The sequence below is a fragment of the Trichoderma citrinoviride genome (assembly GCF_003025115.1).
Source record: "Trichoderma citrinoviride strain TUCIM 6016 unplaced genomic scaffold BBK36scaffold_12, whole genome shotgun sequence".
Lineage (NCBI taxonomy): Eukaryota > Fungi > Ascomycota > Sordariomycetes > Hypocreales > Hypocreaceae > Trichoderma > Trichoderma citrinoviride.
In genome coordinates this window covers 1,583,536-1,607,498 of record NW_020194720.1, presented here as the reverse complement: position 1 = coordinate 1,607,498, position 23,963 = coordinate 1,583,536, and the positions used below count along the sequence as shown (strand labels likewise).

Below are 23,963 nucleotides of genomic sequence, written 5' to 3'. Positions count from 1 at the left end.
TTCTCACACGTGTTGTATGTACTTATGAAGTTGGGTAGTACTACTCGTATTAAGCTCTGTGATAGACACTCTCGCTGACACCACGATAGCCCGGCTCGTCCTGCATTAGTGCGCAAATGCTGGATTGCTAAATAATAACGCGAAACGCTCCCCCCAACTTCTGGTACTGGTACGAGTACTGTATCGAGCTGCTTTCCCGCGATTATCCACTTAGCGCTCTGCTCCTCGCGCTGCTCGCTCCCATTGGACCAGGCCACAGCGGATTGGGTCGCATTCGGCCGTGTGACTTTCTGCTTTAATTTCACTACTTTTTCCCAGACGTTGTTACTTGCTGCGATCGCCTTGCTCTGGCCGTGCCGTAGCAACCCATAGCCACCCACAGCTTCGGCCTCACCAAAGGTCTCCCCTCGACCTTTCCCATGAAGAGGCGCTCGTCGTCTGTCGATGTCGGTGGCAATACCTCCCTCGAGCTACAAGACCCAGACGCCGAGCCGGAAGACGGCCTCAATGGCTTAATAGCCCGTCAGTCGTCGACTCTGGACAGACAGCTGCGCGGCCTCTACTCCAACTCGAACCAGGCGAATGGCCACCAGCAGCACCCTCCCAGCCATGCAGCGATCGCGTCCTTCTCACCACTGTCGCTCCCTACCTCGTCGCCCAGTATGACCACGACCAAGCAACCGCCCTCAGCAGCGTCGGGGGCGCGCGGTCGCGGCCTTTGGTTCCTGTCGCTTCTCTGCTTCTTCGTTGCCACGGCTGGTGTTGGTCTCTTGGTCGCCATTTTCCGGTCCCTCACGACTCGCCAGATCGAGCCCAAGGGATGCCGAATGTCGTACATGCGGCCTTCTTACATCCACTTCTCCGAATTCGACACCGAGCACACCCGCTTTGCGAGCAAATACTCTCTCTATCTCTATCGCGAGCAAGGGATTGATGGCGGTCAGGTTGGTTCAGTATCCCCCTACTCGGAAAGGCAGACACACCAGAGCTCACACACCACGGCAACAAGCTGCGCGGGATCCCAGTTCTCTTCATCCCGGGCAATGCCGGAAGCTACAAGCAAGTCCGACCAATTGCTGCGGAGACGGCCAACTACTTCCATGATTACCTTCAGCACGACAGAGACCAGCTAGACTCCGGCATCAGGAGCCTTGACTTCTTCACGGTTGACTTCAACGAGGACATCACTGCGTTCCATGGCCAGACGTTGCTCGACCAAGCCGAATACCTCAACGAGGCCGTCCGCTACATACTTTCGCTCTATACTGAGCCTCAACGAGGCTCTCGCGACTCGCATCTCCCGGATCCTACCTCAGTCCTCATTCTGGGGCATTCCATGGGAGGAGTTGTCGCAAGGGCAATGCTGGTTCAGCCAAACTATCAGGAGAACTCGATCAACACCATAATCACAATGTCAGCACCGCATGCGCGCCCCCCAGTTACGTTCGACGGCCGAATCGTGCAGATCTACGACGAGATCAACGACTATTGGCGGCGGGCTTATACCCAAAAATGGGCCAGCAACAATCCGCTGTGGCATGTCACATTGGTGTCTATTGCTGGAGGAAATCTGGACACTGTTGTCCCGTCCGACTATGCCAGCATCGAATCGCTTGTGCCCGAAACCCATGGATTCACCGTTTTCACGTCGGGCATTCCGACGGTCTGGACCAGCATGGATCACCAGGCAATTCTCTGGTGTGACCAGTTTCGACGAGTTCTGGCCCAGACTCTGTATGAAATCGTCGACGTCCACCGGGCCTCTCAGACGAAACCTCGGGCACAAAGGATGAGGGTCTTTAAGAAGCGACTCCTGACTGGTCTGGAACCGATTGCCGAGAAGACTCTGTCCCTGAATGAACCGACAATACTATTGACCCTGGATGACTCGTCCAGTACGGTAGTGCCAACCGGGGTCCGACTCGCACTGTCGCAGCTGGGTTCTGAGGCTGCGCCGAGGGCGTATCTCCTTCCCGTCCCGCCTCATGGATCACCTGAACCAAAGCGCTTCACTTTGTTGACCGATGCTCAACTTCACGCAGCCATCGACGGCAATCAGCTGCAAGTCCTCCTTTGCAGCGTCGCGGGTGTCAATTCCATTCTGCCCTCCGCAATCGATCTATCGAGGAATGGCACCACGCCGACAAAGTTAGCATGTAAGGATGCTGCGTCCGACACGGTCCTTCTTCCAGCTTCAAGAACGGATATCGAGGCCCCTTTCTACCTGGACGGACAACCCCGGATAGATCCCTTTTCATACCTACAATATGATGCTGAGCATCTCTCTGATCATCAATTTGTCGCCGTCATTGATAGAGCGACGAGCACCAGGCACGGTTTCGTCGTTGCGGAATTCAGTGATCACTCGTCCTTTCAGAAAAAGGAAGACATCGGCCTCGCCCGTCTCCTTACATTCGGGCTTTCGCTCCGACTGCCAGCTGATCGCCCCCTTGCCATGGACGTCCACATACCTGTTCTCAAATCCAGCCTGATTGCTTATGAGATGGTGATCAACAATCAGCAGTGTGCTGGGAAGCGACTCCTTTTTGCGCCGCTGATTCGCCAATACATTCAACGGCCCTACGAATCCAAGTTTTTCGTTAATGCCAGGACGACTGGGATCAGTTTCCACGGTGTTGCTCCGTTTATGCCTCCTCCGCTCACATCATCGGTGGACGATGGCCTGGCTTTCGGAGTCTGGTCTGATCCGACGTGCAGAGGCCCCCTGGAAATTGACCTTTATGTGGATGTTCTGGGGAGTCTTGGCAAGCTGTATATGCGATACCGCACAGTTTTTGCAGCCTTCCCTTTGCTCATCGTTACGCTAGTACTTCGAAAGCAGTTCAGTGTCTACGACACAACGGGCACATTCATCTCCTTCTCCGAAGGCTTGGATCTGTCTCTGCGACGGTCTATTCCGCTTTTACTTTCTTGCCTCACTCTGCTCTCCCTCTCACCTAGCAGGGTGACAACGTTCCTCGCCGCACTCGTGGATAGCAATCAGGCGAATTCGAACCTTTCTTCGGACCTCCGCTTCCATAAAAACGACCTTCTCATTGGCACCGACGACCCCTTGTTTATATACCTCGTGCCTTTTATAGGCATTGTATGTGTCGGCGTCTGTACCGTGCTTCATTACATTCTTCTTGCATTGACAAGAATTCTTGGCGTCGCATATGCCATTTTTACCGCATTGCCTGCCATCAATGGCAACAAGCCGCCGAATTCATTGCCAGTCTTTGCGCCGTCCACTCCTCGACGGAGGGTGATTTCGACCATTATTCTACTATTTCTAGTTTCGACCTTTATTCCCTACCAATTCGCCTACTTGGTCGCCTGTCTTGTGCAGATTTTGACAGTCGTTCGCGCGCTTCGCATATACGTCGTCAATCCGTCAACGGCCAATTCCAACTATTATCATTACTCGCATTCTATCCTCCTGCTGATGATGTGGGTTCTTCCGATCAATCTACCCATCTTGGCAGTCTGGGTCCGTAACCTCGCCGTCCACTGGCTCACACCATTTTCTTCCCATCACAATGTGCTGTCTATAATGCCGTTTATACTCCTCGTGGAGAACTTGACAACAGGGAAGATGGTTCCACAGGTAACTTGCGGATTCCGCCACATCACGAGCGGGCTTCTTTTTGGCACGGCGCTCTGTGCTGCAATCTATGGCGTTTCACGGGCATACATGCTTCATTACTTGGTTAATGTGGTGGCCGGATGGCTCGTCATCCTTCACTCTTCCACGGAGCCATGGTCGTTGATGAATTTCGGTATGTTTTTGGAAGGGGATGCGATTGAGTTGGAAGAAAAGCAGTAAGTCGCACTGAATAATGGTATAGATGTTCATATAATAAGCGTTACTTTTTGGTTACCACCGCTTTATACCTTATAGTTAATACCCACAACATAGATAATTGTAACATGACAATATATATAAGATGTTAATTTTCTCATTCTGTCAATCATGTATGGTTTAGAGGACTGTATATACCTTATTGTAAGAGATGGGTGGTTGTCTTGAGAGAGACGTTCTGCCTTTGTCACTGTATGTCTACCTGTTTGCACTTCGGCACTTGGCCTAAATCGGATACTAAGCCATTACATCATACCTTACCGCATGTAGTATTATCCACGGTCCTCGGTACGAGGTACTCGTACGCGTTTACACTCCCGACCTCATCAGCCTCTCTCTCTTCAATGCCCAACCGCACAGCCTCGTGGCTGCGCTGGATACTCGGAATGGGCGAGCGTCGAAAACTAGGAGATGTCGCTCTGGACATTGTCCTCTTCGCTGGCATGGTAAACAGATCCCCTTCATCCATAACTGCCGTTGTGCTGACGTCGTCTCGCCAGATGACAGCTGGTCTCTACGTTGCTCGCACGTTCCTGAACCCGATCCTGAGCAATCTGGTAGATCCCGATAAAGAGAAGCACGAACAAGCGAAGCGACAGGCGAAAGCTCATCTCGACCGCCTAAGTCGGCGGCGCCATATCGATGGCATTGGCGATAACGGGGCCGACGGGGCTCGAGGTGGCCGGCGAGTCGAGGAGCTGGTGCTGAACGAATATGAGAACCTGATAGCGCTCGAAATGGTTGCACCGGATGATATTCACGTCGGCTTTGATGGTAAGTTTTGGCATTCAGATTTCCGCCATGGGGGTCGCCGCCGCTAATTGGACGTGAATCTCGAATCAGACATCGGAGGCCTGGACAGAATCATTGAAGAACTCAAAGAATCCGTCATATATCCATTAACGATGCCACATCTCTATCAACATGCCGCTTCGCTGTTGTCAGCACCATCCGGAGTTCTGCTGTACGGCCCGCCTGGCTGCGGCAAGACAATGCTGGCCAAGGCTCTGGCCAAGGAGAGCGGCGCATCGTTCATCAACCTCCATATATCAACGCTCACGGAGAAGTGGTACGGCGATTCCAACAAGATAGTTCGGGCTGTCTTCTCGCTGGCTCGCAAGATGCAGCCTGCCATTGTTTTCATCGATGAGATCGACGCCGTTTTGGGCACGCGGCGGAGTGGCGAGCACGAGGCCAGCGGTATGGTAAAAGCCGAGTAAGTACTCTCTGACAGCCCGGGTGACGTTGAAACTTGCATCATGGTGCAAATGAGTATTGACGCGATAAAAGGTTCATGACCCTGTGGGACGGATTGACATCGAGCAACTCATCCGGCGTCCCAGCGCAGATAGTCGTGCTCGGCGCCACCAACCGCATCCACGACATTGACGAAGCGATCCTCCGACGGATGCCCAAAAAGTTTCCCATAACCCTGCCGAACCTAGAGCAAAGACGACGAATCCTGCAACTGATTCTCAAGGACGCCAAGGTGGATGCCGAGCACTTTGACCTGGATCACGTCGCCAAAATCACGGCCGGCATGTCGGGGAGCGATATCAAAGAGGCTTGCCGCGATGCTGCCATGGCGCCCGTGCGAGAGTACATGCGCCAGCATGGCCGCGACGGCTCCAAAAGGCCAGTTGACCCAGCGCAGTTCCGCGGGATCAGGACGGATGACTTTCTCAAACACCCAGGGGACCAGTATCTGCTAGAAGTGCTGCAACAGCGCCAGAAGGGACCCAACCAAGCACCGGCGAATGATGCGTACGCAGAGATCGATGAAACATTCATCGAGCCCCAGGATTAGTCCTTGACGTCTACGCAGCTGCCCACCTATGCCTACCACGTTTTGCATGGCTTGGAGCAACAACTCTCCTTTTTTTTCGTTTTTCTGTTGTCTTTTGGGGTTCTGTCTTTTCAGGTGTAGTGTTTCTTGTCGGTTAGCGTATTCGTCACGGAACTCCGGTCATCATTTCACGACAATCCCCACGACAGCACCTTTGATGTTGAGTAAACAGTGATATAGCGTCCTCGTGGATCTTGTGGGATATACAATATAAATTGGGTCTAATACATTTGTCGCTGAGAGGTTGTACACGGGCTGCCAAGGCAAGTGCTGACGTGAAAGGGCTGATAGGCCAAGTATATATGACCGTACAGACCATGAAAACATGTAGAATAATGGGGCATAAAGCCAGGAATCTTGGTTTTACTATAAGTTCTCTTCTCATAAACCCGCTCAAATGTTTAAAAAAAAAACAGCGTGCCCTCTTACACTCGGACGCTCAACTCGACTGGTCTCTCGTACACTTTTTGTCGGTCCAACCACGCCGTCTGTTTGCTGACCGTCACATTCTGGGAAATGCTGAGAGATAGTTTCTGGCTACCCAAAGCACTGCCGTGAGACGCTCATCTACCCCAAAGGCATGTCTAAATTGATGCTGCTCATGTCCCCATTGATGCCGAAGAATTGAAACCTGTCGGTCATTGGTTAGCGGCAAATATCAGTCTCAGTCTCACACACATGGACTCACCAATCTTCCACGTTCAGCGTCGTCGGCGCAGGCTGTCCCTGCGCAGAGCTCGTGCCCCAGCTGTCGGGACTGTTGCTGTCTTGCAGTCCTCCGTCGAAGCCAGACTGCCACAGGCTGGATTGTTGTCCCTGGAAGCCAGACATGGGCACCATGCCTGCAGCGCCCTGTGAGGCGTTTTGGCCGGAGCCTCTGTACTGGTTGGTCTGTATGCCTGTCGCCACACCGCCCCCGGGCATTTGATTCAAGGCGTTTTGATCCAGAGTCTGGTGTGTCTGTGTGGGCGACAGATTGGGGAACGCCGACAGGCTTGAGCTTTCGGGGAAGAGCTGGTCGGGCTGGAAATTCTCCCACAGAGCTTGTGAGATGTTTGGCGAGTTGCGGGTGACCAGGTACAAATCGGGAGGGGTGGCAGGGAGAGAAAACGAAGGGTTGAACGGCGTCGCGGGCCTTGTCTGGGGCCGCGAGTTGGTTCCGCCCATGAAGGTATCTGCGCCGGTATGGCGAACGGTTGGAGACGCTGCTGACGAGCGTTGACCGGGATTGCCCGTATTTTCGCTCCTGGTAGCGCTAGGGGTCTGCGGCCGTGATCGTTCGTATGATTCCTGCGGCGTCGGGGTGTTGCTCATGAAATCCATTGCCATGTCGTCGTATTTCCGCTTAGCCGAGTCGTGCCTGTTGTTGTTGAGCTGCTCCAGCTGGGCAACGGTTTGCTGCATCTTCCGATGCCGCTTGCCTCCCGCTTTCTGCAGCCGCTCTTCGAGCACCTTGTTGCCAAGAATGGACTCAAACAGGGTGTAGACCATCTTGCCCACAAGCCAGACGCGAGAGACCTCCTTCATTGCCTGCATGCAGCTGCGCAGCCTATCTTGCGTCACCTGCTGGATGGAGGGCACAGGGGAGCGCATTTGGTAGACATGCATAATGAGGGCGGAGAAGAGGCTATATACGATAAAGGCCGGGCAGTATCGAAGCTGGTTGTGTGCTGCCAGATTCTCAACAATGGACGTGATCATGGCCGCCGCTTGGAAGGCAATGTTTCTTGACGGATAGGGAGTGTCGTTGGGGAAGCGAGGCGAGCCACTCGGCGGCATATGTGCCCGGTGCAAGAGACACAGGGTCGTGTAGTAGTTGGAGTGAAGGAGCGCAGACCAGAAATGATGGCGCGGCATCTCCCAGTATACAATCTTGGGGCAGTTCTGCAGCCAATCGGCCAAGGCCATGTCGCTGTGCGTCAGGTCAATGGCGTTCCGCTGCCTTCCCTTGGAGGCAACCGAGTACTGCTGCGACAGAACCAGCCCCATGATCTCGCACAGCTTGACGTATTGCAGGAAGAACTGCACATGGATAGGGTCCGGCGGGTACTCGCTGCCTCGGTCACCCTCGTCCTCGATGAAGTCATCCTCAGTCAGCATCTCGACGTCCGAGTCGTCAAGGTTGATGTGGACCGGACGGCCAAGGGCAACGGCCACTGATCGATCGCGCGTGAACAGCGTCCACCAGATGCGCTTCCAGAGCCGCTTGTCAGACTTGCTCAGCTGCGACCGCTCGACAGACCTATGCATGCCCGAGCCCTGAGCAACAATGGTGGCGACACGGCTCCAGTAGAAGACATTCTTGGTGACATCCTCAGGCCCCTCCCAGTACCATCCCATCAGCAGGAGGGACTGCACAATGGTGACGCGGTCGTCCTCGTAGTTGGCGTCGTACAGAGCCTTGGCCCGTTTGTAAAAGGTCAGGGCAGCCGGAGTAGTCGAGCCATTGGCGTCCATGAGCTGCGCGTTTTGGCAGACTCTGGAACCGGCCAGGAGGACAGCCTGGAGGAGCAGCAGCGACGGCGGATTCTTGGGATCCCGATACTGTCTCATAAAGCGTGTGCGATTGATAACAGGGACAATGGGATGAACCCATTGGAAATAAGCATCGATCAACTCATCGCAGAGCGATCGCGGAGGCAGTAGAAAGGCCCCCCGCTGGTGCAGTATATCGATCTCGACGTTATCAAGCTCGGTCAGCCTGGCTCGCGAGCCCCTCACATTCTCGGGCAACGGGTAGTGAACGACGTCCGCAGAGCCCTGACGGTCGTGGACGAGGAGGGTGAGATTCGATGATTCGCCGAGGTACGCAACACGGCCGGCCTCGGTGATGGGGGCACGCGTGAACTTTGGCTTCATGACCAGGTTGAGATAGGTGCCATTGTCGACCTCCTCCTTCCTGGCCTGGGCCTCTGTAAGAGACGTGGGAGGCGTCCCGTCAGCAGTATGTGACACCGTCGGAGCCGAAGCTCTGGGCGAGTACGGGGTAGCGGTGCTGCTTTGAGGCGTCTGCCGCGACGGCTCATCGGTATTGTCGCCGCGATCGCTGCACAGAGAGACGGGCATGCGCACCGGTCAGCATGGAGAGAGCGGAACACAGGACTTGTGGCAGAGCTCGACATGGACACGCACCTGTCGGAATCTTTGTTTGCTTGCGCCCCAGTGGCCTGGGTCTTCTTGCGCTTGGGTCTTGGGATGCGGCATTCTATCTGAAAGGCGACGCAGTTGGTGCATGGAACCCCCAGACTGGCTGCGTCGCATCGAACCTGGACACGGCCGTACGGTTAGCATGCAACGGCACCCATGGAGAATAGCGCATGGCTCGCGACGGCGGGCAAACGTACTTTTCGAGCGTGACATGTCTGATATCGAGTGGTTAGCAGAGGTGGTTATAGGTCAAGATATGAGATGCCGGTCGCAACGTGGTCAGCGGACCCGCCGCTGGACGAGATGCCTCGGCACGTTGGAGAAGTAGTGATTATGCGACCTGCAGGATGATACACATATACATACCTCGCATGCTCGTGACGCTCGTTGCCTAGAAACATCGGGCGAGTTAGAGACGTGCATCCGCGCAGCGCTGTCACCGAATCGTGGCCCTCATACCTCCTAAAGCTCATCTGGTTGGCGGCCGCCGCGGCGCTCGCAGCAGCTGAGGGCAGAGGAGACGTCTTGGATTGCGGCTGCGCTTGCGGCTGTGATTGCTGCTGCTGCTGCTGCTGCTGCGGACTCACGCGCGACGCGCCGTCGCCAGAGGGCACTTCGCCGTCCATGGTGCGGGCGTGGTCGCTGAGGCCGCGGAATTCGGAGGAAGTCGAACGATTGCGGGAACAGAGACGGCGGGGGGGGGAACGATGGAAGGAGGAGGCAAAGCGACCTCCTCCCCGGCACGATGTCGAGATCAGTGCTCAGCTACGTCCAACGGGCGACAGACCAAGGCGATGGATCAGGGCTCGAAAGGGCGCATGCGACTCCAGGAGGCGAGGGCGATTTGCAGACGCTGTTTGTTGTACAATCGGACAAGAGGATCAAACCGGCAAGGCGAGCGCAGGCATGTTGCGGCCTTGGTTCCAACTCCGTCAGCACCTGGAGGCCACACCCCGTCTCGTCACGTCGGTACTTGCGGGCGATGCGGACGGTTCTGTTAGCCGTAACCACTGTCTCGGGCTGCGTGTTTGTATGTGTCGCCGGTTCCGAGATGGCTTCATTCGTGTGTCGGAACTGTGAAGCTGATCAGAAGCAATTCCGCAGGGAAAACGTGAAGCGCGCTGCCTCGGCCGCTTTTACCAAGCACGGCACTTCGCCCTTTGTACTAGTCAGTCAACCCGCACGGCCCAGGCACGACAGTCTACCTGCAGGTACAGCTGCTACAAGGGATCGGAATCGAAATCCGCCAGGGCACAGCGCTTTTGGCACTGGTCTAACACATGGAGAAAGAGAATGATGATAAAGGTACTTTCAGTTGTTCCAGTGCAGATTGTAATCTGACAACCTGGATATTATCCAAGAGGCGGCAGTCGCTCTCTCTCGACGTCATATTTCTACCGAGGAGTACTGTGCGTACATAAGGTAAGGTAGTAACTAAGGCGACTGCATCGTCGGTTTGAAGCTTCCAGTGTATAGTAAGGTAGGTGTATTCTCCAAGCATGCCCGCATCAACAACGATAACCAGGATAAATCTACTGCGCATCCAATGCTCCTTCATCCTCGTCTCTCAATCCTTATCTACGCGTTCCGTCAGCGCCTTTATTACTCTGGCATAAAACTTGGATGCCTGATGCCGAGGAAACGTAATTTCTTCAGTGAGGTAGTCGGGGAGGACTTCGATCAGATCGCTGTCGCGGTCGTCGTCCAGCTGCGGGCGGTATGTGAACTGCAACTCCTCGTAGCTTTCGGCTGCTTCCATGTCTTCTAGCGCAAGCTTGAAATGAAGAGCTATTAGAGCGATTAGCCTTTGGTCCCTACGCAACCGTAAAACAAGTCATAGCAACTTACTCCCGTTGCGTCCAGTCTGGATGCAATCAAAGACATCCTCCTTGTCAACACGGCGCACATCCCTGACGATGAGACCCGTCAAGTCTGCATACAAGTCTTCTCTGACCTGCGCGACCCGCTTGCTTTCCTGTTCGCTTTGGGCCGCCCGGTTCCCCGTCGTCGGTCCTTTGCTGCTCGTTTCGCCGCCTTGTCTAGCCGCTGCCAGTCTTGTGTATAGATTCTTCGTCTCGGATCGGGCGTGCGCCAGAGACTGGTTGGCGGCCGACAGCTGGGCGCGCAAATCCTCCACCTCAGTCTCGCTCTGGTCTAGCCGCGACTGCAGCTGCTCTGCTCGCTGGATGGACTTGGATTGCTCGGCCACCTCTTCCTTGAGCTGCGCAATCAATTCGTTGGCCACTGTCGCGCAAACGTTAGCGGGCAATGCTTTCTGGCGGCATCCATAGCACCTCCTGTACGCCAGGCGCCGCCTCACCTCGAGTATTCTCCTCGGCTTGCGCCTTGAGTTGTTCAAAGTTGTGCTCGGCTTGCTTCACGCCAATCTCTTGAAGCTTCTGATATCTCTTTTCTAGCTTTGCATGGCTCTTCTGTAACTGGGAAAGTTGCCGTCGGACATCGTCGCTGGTTGTACTGTGGTCTTCCAGGCCACTCATCTCTTCGTCGTCTTCGCCATTCTGTACGTCGCGGTTCTTGGATGCTTTGGGCCGCCCTCGTGCCAGCTTCGATGACTTGGACCGATCCGGAATGCTGGCTTCATCATCTACTTCGGATGCGACGCTGGAGTCGGAAGAATTTGTGCTCTCGTTCAATGCGCTTTTGATCTTCTGGGCTTGCTTCGAGGCCGTGGACGCGAACTTGGCTTTCGCGTTGGATCCGCGAGATCGGTGTCGCGTTTTCTTTGACACTTTACTTGCCGCCGCTGGCCGATCGCGCATTATTCCTGCTTTAGTCTATGGTATGCGGCCGCTCAGAAATCAGTGATTGAAGTCTCGAACCCTCGGACAGAAAACAATATTCTTTGTTTTTATTTTTTGTTTCACTTCCAAAGATTGTGAAGCTCTCGAATTAGCCAACGCGCGTCGACCGGCGCTGATATAGAAATGCTGAGTATTGCCAGTATCGGCGAATAGTAGTATCTGAAAGAGAGATTGAGCGTCCAAGCTTGCCAAGCTACCTGGAAGTTTGGGGACTGAAGCCGGGCCTTGACTGTATTATCGATAAGAGGTTAAGTCTAGTACAGGGGGGTTCTGCCAAGTCCCCAGTGTGAGGACAGTCTGGATTCACTGCCTCCGACTTTAAAGGCATCGTGGTCCCCCTCAGATCAGTCTTCACGAGGTCCTCATAAGCTTCGTCCGTAGATCCTACACGCTACCACAAGTAGTTTACAAAAAAACTATCAATCGTCGAATGTCCAATCTCAATAGGGAGAATTCGATGCATAGCTCGAATTGCATAGGTACATCTATCAATAGTTGGAAACCATGCTAACCACATACAACTACCTATACACATATGCTGAGCAACTCCAAAAGCAGGTGTAAATCAATAAGAATGCTGTGTATCAAATTCTATCCTTTTATCGCTTTATGCTAGAATCGTCGCTCGAGATACCCCCAAGGAATTGCGACGATGCTTGTGAATCAAACATATCGAGGCGTGGCGTGCCTTCGGCACCTGGCGTAGGTGTCAGCTCTATTAGGTCTCCAAAATCCTGTCCGTTCGTGTTCCTCTGCCGTGGCAAACCGCCAATCAACGGGCCCATATTCCGCTTCGACCACGCAGTTCGCAGCCACGTCTCAACTGCGGCCGCCGCCTTGTCCAAGCCATTGTTCTGATTGCTTGGTGACTCTGTATCTCCCCCCTCTTGATAAGTGCCTTCCACGATTTCAGCAGGTTCACGATCGAAGCCGAAGCGTGCCATCTCTGACCCCATTACCGACATGGACGGCAACTTGTCCATGTCAAGGCCAGGGAAGTGCTTTTTGGCCCACGAGTTGAGGTAGTCCTTGTCTGGACCGGGAGCCCGGATATTCCTGCTCAAAGGGCCTACACCACCAGCGCGTCGCATCCACGCCGGCCTCATATCCGGCGCCTCGCTGCTTCCATGACTGCGGAGGGAGTCTCGTCTTCCCAGCAGCGTTGGTCGATCGTCGGCCGCGCTCTGTCGCCTGGACATGGGCTGGTCTATTTGATCTGAGGTGGTGGAGGCGTCGAGGCTTTGCCGCGGCGTTGATGAGAAAGAAACGGTCCTGCCAGTCTTTTTCCTCCGCGGCGGGAAGTAGCCCAGTTTCTGGCGCGCCATGCGCCCGATTTCTACCGGCTCAGGCAGTGAATCTATCCTGACCCATCTGACGTGTGACCATGGCATGGCGTCCTTTTCAGCACTCTCATCTTCCGGTGCAGGCCGTTCGCCTGGTAAGTTGAAAAGAGTATCAGGTGTAGCTTGTGACGGTGTTTTGTGAGAATTGGTGGCGGCGTGGTTTTGACTGCTTGACGGGGGATCACAGGGTCGCCCTCGCACTTCGCAGGCATCGACTGGAATAACGACCCATTTTCGGACTTGGATACTGTCCCTGGACCAGAGGCCATTCGCTTTTCGGAAAGCATCCTCCTGGCACTTGTACCGCAGGATAATGCCAGCATACGTATCGCTGGGCTGTATCTTGTGGATGTACACCAGATATTCTTCTGGTTGAGAGTTCTCTGAGGGAATTTCGTCCGAGTTTCGACGCTTGTGGTATCTCGAGTAATCCAGCGCTCTGTTGTTTTCCAGGACGCTAGCCCTCTGTGCGGTCTTGAGCGCGGACTCTCGCTGGTCCGATGATCCAGCAGCCACCCGGTTCGCAGCCTTTGGGCCTTGAGAAGCGGGAGAGCTCCCTCCCTTGAAGCTCTTGCTGGCAATGCTGCCGAGGTTCGATGGTATTCGATTCCAAAGGGAGGTAGAGAATGCGTTTCCGGACTGAGCATCCGCTCGCGATCGAGACACATCACCTGGGTTCTCTGCTACCGAAAGAAGCGAGGATGCGAAGCCCTGGACGGATGACCAGCTCTGAGTCCAGGAATCACCGAGAAACTGCCCCAACCCAAGCGTCTCATCTCTTCCCTTGGTGTTCCCACCTCTCTGTGATACGTTCCCGTAGCTTCTTGTTAGGTTCTCGTCGCTGCTGTGGCCGCTGCCGTAGTTGCCATGATCGGGGTTGCGGCGGTTGCGCGACCGAACGGACGTAGCGCCCGCTGTTCCGGCAAGGGGCGCTGCAGAGGATGAGGATTGGTGCGGCGATGACACTCCAGGAGCATTGCGGTCGGCCATGGCGACCACCGGACGATGGAGGGCAGCTCACGAGTCTGCAAGTCTGGCAACGCCTTCTCACCAGTCGGCGGCAGTGGCGAGGCTCCGTGGCGGTTCGTGGCCGTGTAGCGCCGTCAAGGCCGTATCATGGGTCTGCGGAGCCCGGGGGAATCAGCAGTAATTAAACCCCAAGGCCCTCGCGAAGATCGATATCTCGGAGCCGTCTGGCCTCTCTTCCGTCATAGGGAATAGGGGAAACGAGCGTCGCTGGGCTGATACTCGGGATATACATTGGATGTCTTGTCTGCAAGAGCAATGGCAGTGGTAAGACGGCCCTGGCGGTCCCTTGGAGTGTCGCAGCTCGTGGCCACGCACGTCGTTATGCTCGGTGCTAAGATGGAGTTGGTCTGGCACGGGGGGCCCCCACCATCTGAATCCTTGAGACGGCGGAGCACGGTGCCGGTACTTTGCAGGTACATGGCCGCAGAAGTCTTAGCACGTGCATGCTCCTGGAGTTGGACTTTCAATGGCTGAGATGTACTTCACCCTGCCTGTAGACAAGTCCGTTATACTCGGTACAGTAGTAAGAAAAGACCGTTATACCGGATCTCATTGACTTTACAGATGGAGGGAAATCATACAAGTCGACCTTTGATTCGACGGGCCACCAGTTAACACTCAAACACAGTGTCGTCATCAGCTCAGACGGTCGCTTGTTCCACCTCTTGGTTGCACATCACAGTGCGGATCAAGAACAGCTGCACTTATTGCAAACGCGAGCTGGTACGTACCCTGAAGCAAAGTGGTGCTAGACCAAGCAGGGCAAAATCAATTAAGAGATCCCGCGTCGACGCGGTACAGCTCTGCAAGACGCATCCTTTTCGCGATTTGCCTGCTGCTTGCCCGTGAATCCAGCACAACTGCCCGCCATGGATTCGTTTATGCTCCAGGACGATGGCGTGCGTGATCGTATTCGTCAGGCTGAGGAGTTCTTGGTTCCCAGTATGCATGAAGCTCATCTTCCCCTCTCGTCTCGGGTCTCTGCCCTGGCTAACCTCTTGTTCAAGATGACCCTCATGCCCGAAGCTATAGATCGGACATCATTTTGATGCTCCGCAAGAACCAGCGTCGCCTCACCGTCAACATCGACCACGTCCGAGATCACAATGCCGAGTTTGCGCAGGAGATCCTCCTGAAGCCTTTCGATTATACCCTTGCCTTCAACCATGCCCTCAAAGAGATTGTGCAGACGCTGCCCCAAGCCCGGCCTGACCAGACGGCGAGGGACACCGTTTACTACTGCGCGTGGGCCGGCAACTTTGGCCTCAATGCCTGCAATCCTCGCACGCTGTCCTCGCAGCACCTGAACAACATGGTCTCTGTTGAGGGCATCGTGACCAGATGCTCCCTCATCAGGCCCAAAGTTGTGCGCAGCGTTCACTACAATGAGGCCAAGGACAAATTCCACTTTCGAGAGTACCAGGACCAGACCATGACCAACGGAGTCACTACCTCTAGCGTCTATCCGCAGGAAGATGACGAGGGGAACCCTCTCACAACAGAGTATGGGTTCTGTACATACCGGGACCATCAGACGATTTCGATCCAAGAGATGCCTGAACGGGCGCCTGCTGGCCAGCTTCCTCGAGGCGTGGATGTCATCTTGGACGATGATCTGGTTGACTCAGTGAAGCCTGGCGACAGGATCCAGCTTGTGGGAATATTCCGAACCCTGGGCAACAGAAACGCCAATCACAACAGCGCTCTGTTCAAGACTGTCGTTTTGGCTAACAATGTCGTCCTACTATCTTCCAAATCCAGTGGCGGCGTGGCTACCGCCTCCATCACCGACACGGACATCCGAAACATTAACAAGGTAGCCAAGAAGAAGGACCTCCTCGGCCTTCTCTCTCAGTCACTTGCTCCCAGCATCTACGGCCACGACTACATCAAAAAGGCCATTCTACTCATGCTTCTGGGAGGTGTGGAGAAGAACCTCGAGAACGGCACCCATCTGAGAGGAGATATCAACATCTTGATGGTTGGCGATCCTTCTACAGCCAAGTCTCAGCTCTTGCGCTTTGTGCTCAACACAGCGCCTCTGGCCATCGCCACAACAGGACGCGGCTCCTCGGGTGTCGGTTTGACGGCTGCGGTGACTACCGATAAAGAAACGGGCGAGCGGAAACTGGAGGCGGGCGCCATGGTCATGGCTGATCGCGGAGTTGTCTGCATTGATGAGTTCGACAAGATGTCAGACGTTGACCGTGTGGCCATCCACGAAGTCATGGAACAGCAGACAGTCACCATCGCCAAAGCTGGAATTCACACGTCGTTGAATGCTCGGTGCTCTGTTATTGCAGCTGCCAATCCCATCTTTGGACAGTATGATCCTCACAAGGACCCTCACAGGAATATTGCTCTTCCGGATTCGCTCTTGTCTCGATTCGATTTGCTCTTCGTTGTTACCGATGATATTGAGGACGCCAGGGATAGACAGGTGTCCGAACATGTGCTGCGCATGCACAGGTATCGCCAGGCAGGCACCGAAGAGGGCGCGCCCGTTCGGGAGCAAACCTCCCAATCGCTCGGAGTGTCCGCAAACACGCAGAACGGCTCTCAGCGCCCCACGGAGGTTTACGAAAAGTACGACGCAATGCTGCATGCAGGTGTTACCCGAACATCAGGCCGGGGAGCCAGCAAGAAGACGGAGATCCTCAGCATAGCATTTATGAAGAAGTATATTCAATATGCTAAGCGGATCAAGCCGGTCCTTACGCAAGAAGCCTCAGACCGCATCGCCGACATCTACGTCGGTCTGCGGAACGACGAGATTGAGGGAAACCAAAGGCGGACGAGCCCGCTCACAGTCCGTACTCTGGAGACCCTCATCCGATTGGCTACTGCTCACGCAAAGTCACGCTTGTCATCTCGAGTAGAGGAGCGAGACGCCATTGCTGCTGAGAGTATCTTGCGATTCGCTTTGTTCAAGGAAATTGTCGAGGACAGCTCACGGAGAAAGCGCAGGCGCACACAAGCCGCTGGGCTGGTCTCGTCTAGCGATGAGAGCGGCGAAGATGATAGCGACGACGAAGGCGACGAGGGAAGCCAGCAAACTAGCCTGCCCAACGGCAGCAGCTCTCGACAATCAACCTCACGCATGCAGACCAGGAGTTCACGGACGAATGGAACTAACGGGTCTACAAGCCACAGCTCAAGCCGCCAAACCCGGGCAATGGAAGCAGATATGACGCTGGACAGCAGCTCTCATCCATCTCACGACATGGTGGACACGCAGAGCTCCTTTGCATCAACATTACCGGCGTCGCAGGTCTTGTCTCAAACCCCTGGAGAGGGCGAGGATGATGGCCTGGCCGGCGCGGCCAGCAATCTGGAGATTGAGGAGACTGTTCTCACCCCTGAGCGACTATCGGCTTTCAGGACAAATCTCGGCCAGCTGCTCAACACCAGCGTGTTCGAGGACGATTCGGCGCCTCTTGACGCGGTCATCCAAGCCGTCAATGAGAGGATTGGTGGCCGCGAAGGGGGGGCTTTCAGCAGACCGGAAGCTATCCAGGCGCTGAAGAAGTTGGAGGAGGCAAACCACATCATGTGAGTTTACATGCGGAAATCTTTTTTTCGTGACAATGATCTCTGTGCTAACCAGTGACGCAACAACTAGGTTTGGCGATGGCGATGTTATCTACAAGATTTAAAATCTAGAACGACTAAAAGACATCTGCTGGCAGCTAAGGGTAGAATCAGGGAACTGCGGGAGCTGGAGAATGATACCTAACTATTTGAGTACGAAGGCTTCGTATATGGAACGGTAACGTCAGGGATACTAAGGTATTACAAGGATACTACTACTACAAGGTGAACCTCGGGGCTGAATGACTTTATGAGCCACAAAGTTGTTGGGAATTAGAAGAAGTAGAAGAATTAAAACGACGACATCTATGCGATATGAAATTTCAAAGTCTTGCCTCAAACTCATGCAGTCGGTCTAGCACAACGCTTCCATTCCAAGTCTCCGTTTTATCTTGTTCTCGTTCCAGTGTCGGCATGCCCACCTGTTGTACGGCAAAACTGGCCGCGACAGTTCCCCAAACGGCGGCCTCCTCGTAGCTCTTCCCCCGAGCCAAGGCAACAGCCATGCCGCCGAGAAATGTGTTGCCGCCGCCTGTAGGGTCGACGACCTCTTTGCTGTCTTTGAAGTAGGCGGGGATCCATCGTTCGACGCCGGGGTCGACCTCGATCTCGTCGCGAACGACCAGCCCGTCCTCGTCGCGGATGAGATCGGCCAGCAGAGCCGTCATGTCGATGTCGGGTCGCAGTCCGCCTCTTGTGTAGTTCTTTTTTCGAGTCGACCTGGAGCCCTGGTTAGGTCGACGTTTCCTGCCGCCATTCTTGACGACGTAGCAGCCCTTGTGAGCAGCTCGCACAACGATGGCAAAGGACTGCAGGGGCATGCTGTCCAGAAGCTGCTCGCAAGCACGCTCAATCGCCCTCGTGGAAATGTCTCCGGTCACCGGGTCCAGGCCATCGTCGCCCATGAAGCCGGCAAGCTCGCTGTGGTTCGGGCTGCAGACGTCCACCAGGGGCAGCGTGTTGGTGAGGTTGAGCAGCTCATCGGGGGTGCACAGGTCGGGCACAGGCTCCCACACGAAGATGGGTTTGGTATATGTCTCGGGCGGGGACACTTCCTTGCGGCGCGCGATGATGCTTGTCACCAGTTCCTGGCAGCGGGACGGAGAGCAGATGAGGTGGAACGACTTGGACTGCAGCAGGTTGGGCGGCAGATCGTCCGTCGTGATGCGTTTCTTGGGCGTCAGGTACTTGAACTCGCGCTTGTCGCCCGCGCCGCCGTAGCCGTTCCATCCTCGCGTCGTCAGCCGGTCGGCATCATGGCGTATCACGGCACCGGTGCCCCAGCTGTCGACCAGCTCCGTGACCGAAGGCGGGAAGTCGGAGCCCTGGTCGACAATCCACCCCACCGTCGACGAGAGCGGCGGGGGCGAGAAGAGGCGGGCGCCGAGCGCGGCGTAGGAGCCGGCGCCGCCCAGGACGTTCTTGCGGGAGGGCGTTGGAGGAGCGAAATCGATATCATCTTGACGACAACAAGCGCGTTTGGACACGGTCGGTCAGCCCCAATGGCTGTTAGGAGGCTAACAGGGCCGGTAGCGGGGACGCCTCACCGAGTATGAGCATGCCAAAGGTCACAAAGTCGATGTCGGCATGATGCTCCAGTTGCTGCTCGGACTCCTCTGGGGGATCCGAGTCTTTGCGAGAGCCCATGGCCGGCTTGGTGAGGACGAGGTTTGAAGGAGTTGAAGATGGATTTTCTGGCTCGGCGACGGGCGAGAATCACGGCAAGAGGTGATCTGATGTGCCTGCAGGCAGCTTATCGCGGTACATTGGTGCAAGGTACGGGGTACTGGACGAGCTAACACAGCCCGAGTAGTGAATCATGGCAGAATACCTTGATGGCGTCGAATTCCTGCGTCGCTGATACGTCCGGGGTAAATTGGTCCCGGTACCTTATCTCCTCTATCTGATAAGCTTATGAGCCGCCATGACACTTGAAATGTTTCATGGCAAGCATGAATCGAGTGTCGACAATGTCATAACTGAAGATACTTTGTGTAATCAGCAGCTGGGGCACTAATTGGTTGTAACTGTTGCTATGAATTGGTTTTGGGGCTTCAATTGCTCCCAGATGCCGCCTGGACGCCGCCAGAGTGTCGAGCAACTACTACAGACACACACAAGAACTTGGAAGAGCCAGATATGCAAGTCACTATTACATATGTTGCGTTCCGTGACCAGAAAAGTAAAAAGGTATTGACTTTATTCAAAATGGGCGCAGTGAAGAAAGAGTCTATGGGAAGCGCCACTGGTATATGTGTATGTAGTATAGCAGTATACAAACCAAACAATTCTCGGATTACAGCTTGGCCTTGGGCGGCTCCAGTGTAGGAGTCAGCAGATCGCGCATCTCGTTCGCTGCCTCGTTGAGGTAGTAGCTCATCCGGTCACTTCCAAGTCCCTTGGACACGACGTTGAAGTTGATGCTGCAATGGTTGTTAGCGGAAGTTCTGCCAAGGGGTTATACAAAAGTCAGTCTCTTTTCTTACCTGTTCTCATTGATCATGTAGGCAATGCCAAACCCATCGTCAATGACCTGACTCCAGCCGTAGCCGTTGAAGAACTCTGAGCTGAGCTGCGACGTTGACAGATACCATGACGAGGAGTAGGTGTATGCGGGATCCTTGTAGATGGCCGGAAGCTCCTGGCCGGGCTCGAGGAGCTTCTTGAGGCCAAAGAGGTGTCTATCAACGCCCTTTCCGTCGGACGCGGCCGAGATGTACTCGAGGTGAGCCGCAATGGCCTTCCGGAAGAGGTCAATCTTTGTCTTGTCGTCAATCGACGGGTCTGCCATGGACTTGCACCAGGCCACTGATTCGTCAGAAACGCTGCGGCACGTCTCGGTGCGACCCTGCTGGAAGCGCCGGGTGGCAGCCGATTCATACGTCGGGCGGTTCTTGCCGTACATCTTGGCGTAGGCAAGCTGGATAATCATCTGCACATATGCATCTGGCGAGCACTTGAACTTCTTGATGAGACCCTTGCCGTAGGCCTGGTACGCTTGGACAGCAAGCTGATGCTTCCCAATGACGCTGTTGAAGTCGGCAACGGCGCGATCAATCTCGCTCTGAATCTTGGGCGTGATGTCAAACTTGATAGGCTGGGGGTCAGGCAGGCTGGATCGGATGCTGGGATCTGAGAAATCAATCTTGTTTCCAAAGATGAGATCATTGATGTAGTCGTTCAGACGATGTGTGGGCGTGCCGTCCATCATGGAGTGCTCGCCCATAAAGCCCGACGTGCCGTTGTCGTTGATGATAAATTGGAGAGGCTTGTCGTACCAGCGATTGGCGCCATCGCCATGCCAGTACTGGTGAGCACGCTCCTCCAGAGTGACGGGAGACGCATCGTCGAGGCAGACGACGAACGAGGCAGACTCAATAGTCTCCAGAGCCTCCTTGTTCTTGGGGCTAGCTGAGACCAGCAGCTCACGCGCATCCGCCCAAATGTCGCGGTTCTCCGAGGTCAGGGCTCCCACAGGAGACACTCGCTCCGCAACCTGATAGATGCGGTTGAACTGCTGTTCGAGCTCCGACGTGTTCAGCTGCTTGCCAGCAATCTCGTGAGGGACCTTGAAGAACTGGTTCTTGCGAATGGCAACAAAGTGCTTGTTCTCGGCCGGGGAGAACTTGACGGGATAATCCGCGGGGCGGGCTGCAACGCGGCTCGCATTGAACATCCACTTGTAGCTGTCCATGCAGATGGGCAGCCCTTTCATGTATTCCGGCTCGAGGTTGCCGCTGTCAACGAGCTTCTTGAACTCAAGGACGCTGCTGGTGATGGCCGCGGCTCGCTTAGCAGGGTTGCGTCGTTTGGGATCGTCCCTGTGCGAGTAGAAGTAGCTGACGTATGGCACTACCGGATCGCGATAACTCAGGTATGCAGCGTCATTCCACCAATCATACATCCAGTTCTTGATCTTGGGATCCTTGCTCCTCTCGATGAGCTTTTCTTGAAGCTTGCTGCCGACTCCGCCCGGCTTGATGAACTCGGACACGGCCGCTTTACTATGCTCAAGCTCGCTGTCAGAGATGATAGGGTGCAGGCTCTTGAGATATCGCTTGGCGGTCTCCTCGAGTGTCGGAACTGGAAGGCGGGGGAGCGAGTCTTGGAATCTGAGCATCGGGCCCTTCGACTTGTCCTCAACATAGCCTGATGCAGAGGAATAGCGGTATTAGCTCAGGTAACGTCTCAGGAGAACAGCAGAAAGCCTAGCTGCTGGGTCGATAAAGCAATTGAAGCGAAGCATCGTTTCGCCCAGGTTTGAATTAAGAACATACCGGGAGGGAGCGAGCTGCTGTTGCGTTTGGGTGGCGCCATGGCGATGCGATGGGTCTGCCGTCAGCAGGCGTGTAAGTCAGCAGCAAATCCAAGAGACAACGGCACAGAGCAACGAGTATCGTACAGAAGAGAGCGCAACCCGTCGGAAGGTGTTTGTCGGTCTTTGGGAGCGAATTGCTGACAACATGGCAAACTAGAGGGAGGCAAAGGGGGTTGGCCGAGTCGAGGCTTCGGAGTTGTTTATATCGGCTGCTGGAGATCCGCTCAGATACCGCGGCTCATGGGGAACGGGACTGGTGCGGGAGGCGACTCGATGCTACCGCATTCGCGCGCGGACAGGGCCAACAATAGTGGTGAACAAGAGTCAGGTTTATCCGGTCCAACCTGCGTAGAGAGAAGTGGAACAGCCTTCTTCGCCAGTCGATAATGGGGGGAGCGCCGAGGACATAAAGGAAATGGAAGCGCCCAGAAAACCACAGAGAGCAATGCGGCTTCACAAGTGCGAACAGATTGTCTGGAGCGACGTGCCAGACCGCGGCACATGCCAAATGCGAGAAATAACGCTTGGCTGGCCGACGCTTACCGCTCTCGGACCTTCGGCTCCACTGGACCCCGGATGTAACGAGCCGAGGTTGTTTTCTTTTGCTGCGTCAATACAACTAGTCTACCGACCACAACGAGGGGGAGGTACTGGTGGGCGCTATCGATAAACGCTACGGGGCAAGGGATTGACGGCCCAAGCTGAGCCACTGCCCTAGGAGCAACGGAAACCTCCGTACGTCCTTTGTTTCAAAGGCGGTGGTGCATCTTGGCTTCTGATTGGGGTCAAGATCAGGGGCTGCCGTCATCACGAGCCGCTGTGCAGGTGACGGAAATACTGCCGGCAGTAATCGACGAGCACCAGTGCTGACCGCCTACCATGATGGGACGAAGATTCCGTCAGTCCGCACAAACAAATGATCACCTACTTGACACACGATATTTTAAGACGAGACCAGAATTTCTTCCTTCGTCCGAGCACGCCGGCGGTCGTCCATGCCAGACCATTATCTCCACGATATGAGCGCCATCCAGTGCTTCCGTAGACTGTGGGGAGGTATGGCGTCGGCATTAGAGCACGGTGGGGAATCTGGGGAGCAGTCGGACCAAGGCTATCGGTAGCGGGTTTCCAGACGTCGCCAATGGGAACTGATGTAAATAGGAAAAGCGATTGCCTTTGTGTCTCTGGGCAGTCGAGGCAGTCGAGGCAGTCTGGCCTCGTCACAAGATCATGATTAAATTCCCAACGCGCCAGGCAAGCTTCCACTTGCCGTGGTCAATCATGAACTGAACCGCCCCCCAAAATTGGCCCAAGCTGCAGCCAGACGCGAGCAAGCATGATGCAGAATTGCATGGAAGGACTGGCCCTTGCAGTCAAAGGACGAAGCATTCATCCGAGGGTTCCTCCGCCATATGGACGTCGTTCGCAATACTGAAAGTAGGGTATGCACATAATTATCATCAGAGCATTGCTATATGCTATGCTCGTGTCGAAGCCGTGGACGATGTCTGCCGGAGGAAACATGCGGAAACTCGTCTGTGAGTTGAGACCGAGCATCTGGGAGATCAGAGTCTCGGCCCAGAAGCCAGGCATAGCGACATAGCTCAGGGCGTAGAAGATGTGCCTCAAAGTCAGTATCCGCAAGATCAAGATGCGTACAAAGTCCAAAATACCTACGTTGTGATGGAAGCCTCTTATCGATTAAGAGAACGATTACGCCACAAAAGATTACATGCCGCGTGCAGAAGCGGCCGGCCCGATCTGGCCTAGTGGATGCGTGCAAGTTGGGGGTCCTGCGGACTTGGGCTTATCATCATCGCGGCGCCTCATCCATACAGATCACTTCTCTCAAGAGCATCTCGATAGCAAACTGTCGGACGGCACGACAGCATCCCCCCAGTCTTATACACATCGCGCTGTAGCTCATCATGCCTTATCTTCCTTGATTTACTTCTCGCCTTAGGTATTGCAACATTCTTCATATTTTTGCCTATTCCGAATCCTT

At 54.9% G+C, this 23,963-nt stretch overlaps 9 protein-coding genes across 9 annotated transcripts; 3 read left to right on the top strand and 6 right to left on the bottom strand.

The window, feature by feature from the left end:
- Positions 1-89: 89 nt before the first annotated feature.
- BBK36DRAFT_1136284 (PGAP1-domain-containing protein) lies at positions 90-3,961 on the top strand. The gene is made up of 3 exons (XM_024892932.1): positions 90-155; positions 420-944; positions 1,010-3,961. The coding sequence occupies exons 2-3, from the start codon at positions 420-422 to the stop codon at positions 3,824-3,826; spliced, it is 3,342 nt and encodes a 1,113-aa protein (XP_024747362.1). The 5' UTR covers positions 90-155; the 3' UTR covers positions 3,827-3,961.
- Positions 3,962-4,248: 287 nt separating this feature from the next.
- Positions 4,249-5,669, top strand: BBK36DRAFT_67700 (AAA-domain-containing protein; the record flags this gene model as incomplete). The annotated part of the gene is made up of 4 exons (XM_024898489.1): positions 4,249-4,308; positions 4,363-4,636; positions 4,706-5,078; positions 5,153-5,669. 4 exons carry the CDS (start codon positions 4,249-4,251, stop codon positions 5,667-5,669), a joined length of 1,224 nt encoding a protein of 407 aa, XP_024747361.1.
- Positions 5,670-6,275: 606 nt separating this feature from the next.
- On the bottom strand, positions 6,276-9,520 carry BBK36DRAFT_1181358 (hypothetical protein; the record flags this gene model as incomplete). The annotated part of the gene is made up of 6 exons (XM_024896244.1): positions 9,315-9,520; positions 9,222-9,246; positions 9,053-9,070; positions 8,841-8,974; positions 6,397-8,754; positions 6,276-6,339 (listed from the first exon to the last, which is right to left on the bottom strand). Exons 1-6 carry the CDS (start codon positions 9,479-9,481, stop codon positions 6,276-6,278), a joined length of 2,766 nt encoding a protein of 921 aa, XP_024747360.1. The 5' UTR covers positions 9,482-9,520.
- Positions 9,521-10,422: 902 nt separating this feature from the next.
- BBK36DRAFT_58237 (hypothetical protein) lies at positions 10,423-11,353 on the bottom strand (the record flags this gene model as incomplete). The annotated part of the gene is made up of 3 exons (XM_024898301.1): positions 10,423-10,643; positions 10,704-11,099; positions 11,176-11,353. The coding sequence occupies 3 exons, from the start codon at positions 11,351-11,353 to the stop codon at positions 10,423-10,425; spliced, it is 795 nt and encodes a 264-aa protein (XP_024747359.1).
- Positions 11,354-12,276: 923 nt separating this feature from the next.
- Positions 12,277-14,010, bottom strand: BBK36DRAFT_1125003 (carbohydrate-binding module family 50 protein; the record flags this gene model as incomplete). Its single annotated transcript, XM_024891224.1, has 1 exon — positions 12,277-14,010. One exon carries the CDS (start codon positions 14,008-14,010, stop codon positions 12,277-12,279), a length of 1,734 nt encoding a protein of 577 aa, XP_024747358.1.
- A 908-nt stretch (positions 14,011-14,918) lies between these two features.
- BBK36DRAFT_1126103 (MCM-domain-containing protein) lies at positions 14,919-17,605 on the top strand (the record flags this gene model as incomplete). The annotated part of the gene is made up of 3 exons (XM_024891347.1): positions 14,919-14,991; positions 15,057-17,187; positions 17,290-17,605. The coding sequence occupies 3 exons, from the start codon at positions 14,919-14,921 to the stop codon at positions 17,603-17,605; spliced, it is 2,520 nt and encodes an 839-aa protein (XP_024747357.1).
- Positions 17,606-17,961: 356 nt separating this feature from the next.
- Positions 17,962-19,294, bottom strand: BBK36DRAFT_1136281 (Ribokinase-like protein; the record flags this gene model as incomplete). Its single annotated transcript, XM_024892931.1, has 2 exons — positions 19,188-19,294; positions 17,962-19,099 (listed from the first exon to the last, which is right to left on the bottom strand). The coding sequence occupies exons 1-2, from the start codon at positions 19,285-19,287 to the stop codon at positions 17,964-17,966; spliced, it is 1,236 nt and encodes a 411-aa protein (XP_024747356.1). The 5' UTR covers positions 19,288-19,294.
- Positions 19,295-19,934: 640 nt separating this feature from the next.
- Positions 19,935-21,957, bottom strand: BBK36DRAFT_1181338 (carnitine acetyl transferase; the record flags this gene model as incomplete). Its single annotated transcript, XM_024896243.1, has 3 exons — positions 19,935-20,063; positions 20,127-21,789; positions 21,918-21,957. The coding sequence occupies 3 exons, from the start codon at positions 21,955-21,957 to the stop codon at positions 19,937-19,939; spliced, it is 1,830 nt and encodes a 609-aa protein (XP_024747355.1).
- A 1,221-nt stretch (positions 21,958-23,178) lies between these two features.
- BBK36DRAFT_1181333 (hypothetical protein) lies at positions 23,179-23,870 on the bottom strand (the record flags this gene model as incomplete). Its single annotated transcript, XM_024896242.1, has 4 exons — positions 23,179-23,244; positions 23,285-23,324; positions 23,391-23,582; positions 23,830-23,870. 4 exons carry the CDS (start codon positions 23,868-23,870, stop codon positions 23,179-23,181), a joined length of 339 nt encoding a protein of 112 aa, XP_024747354.1.
- Between the last annotated feature and the right edge of the window lie 93 nt (positions 23,871-23,963).

Bases quoted from the DNA above. Each gene is read 5' to 3' on its own strand.
- BBK36DRAFT_1136284 (XM_024892932.1), top strand. From the start codon at position 420: ATGAAGAGGCGCTCGTCGTCTGTCGATGTCGGTGGCAATACCTCCCTC. The intron at 945-1,009 runs GTTGGTTCAGTA...CACGGCAACAAG, and splicing joins AAGGGATTGATGGCGGTCAG to CTGCGCGGGATCCCAGTTCT.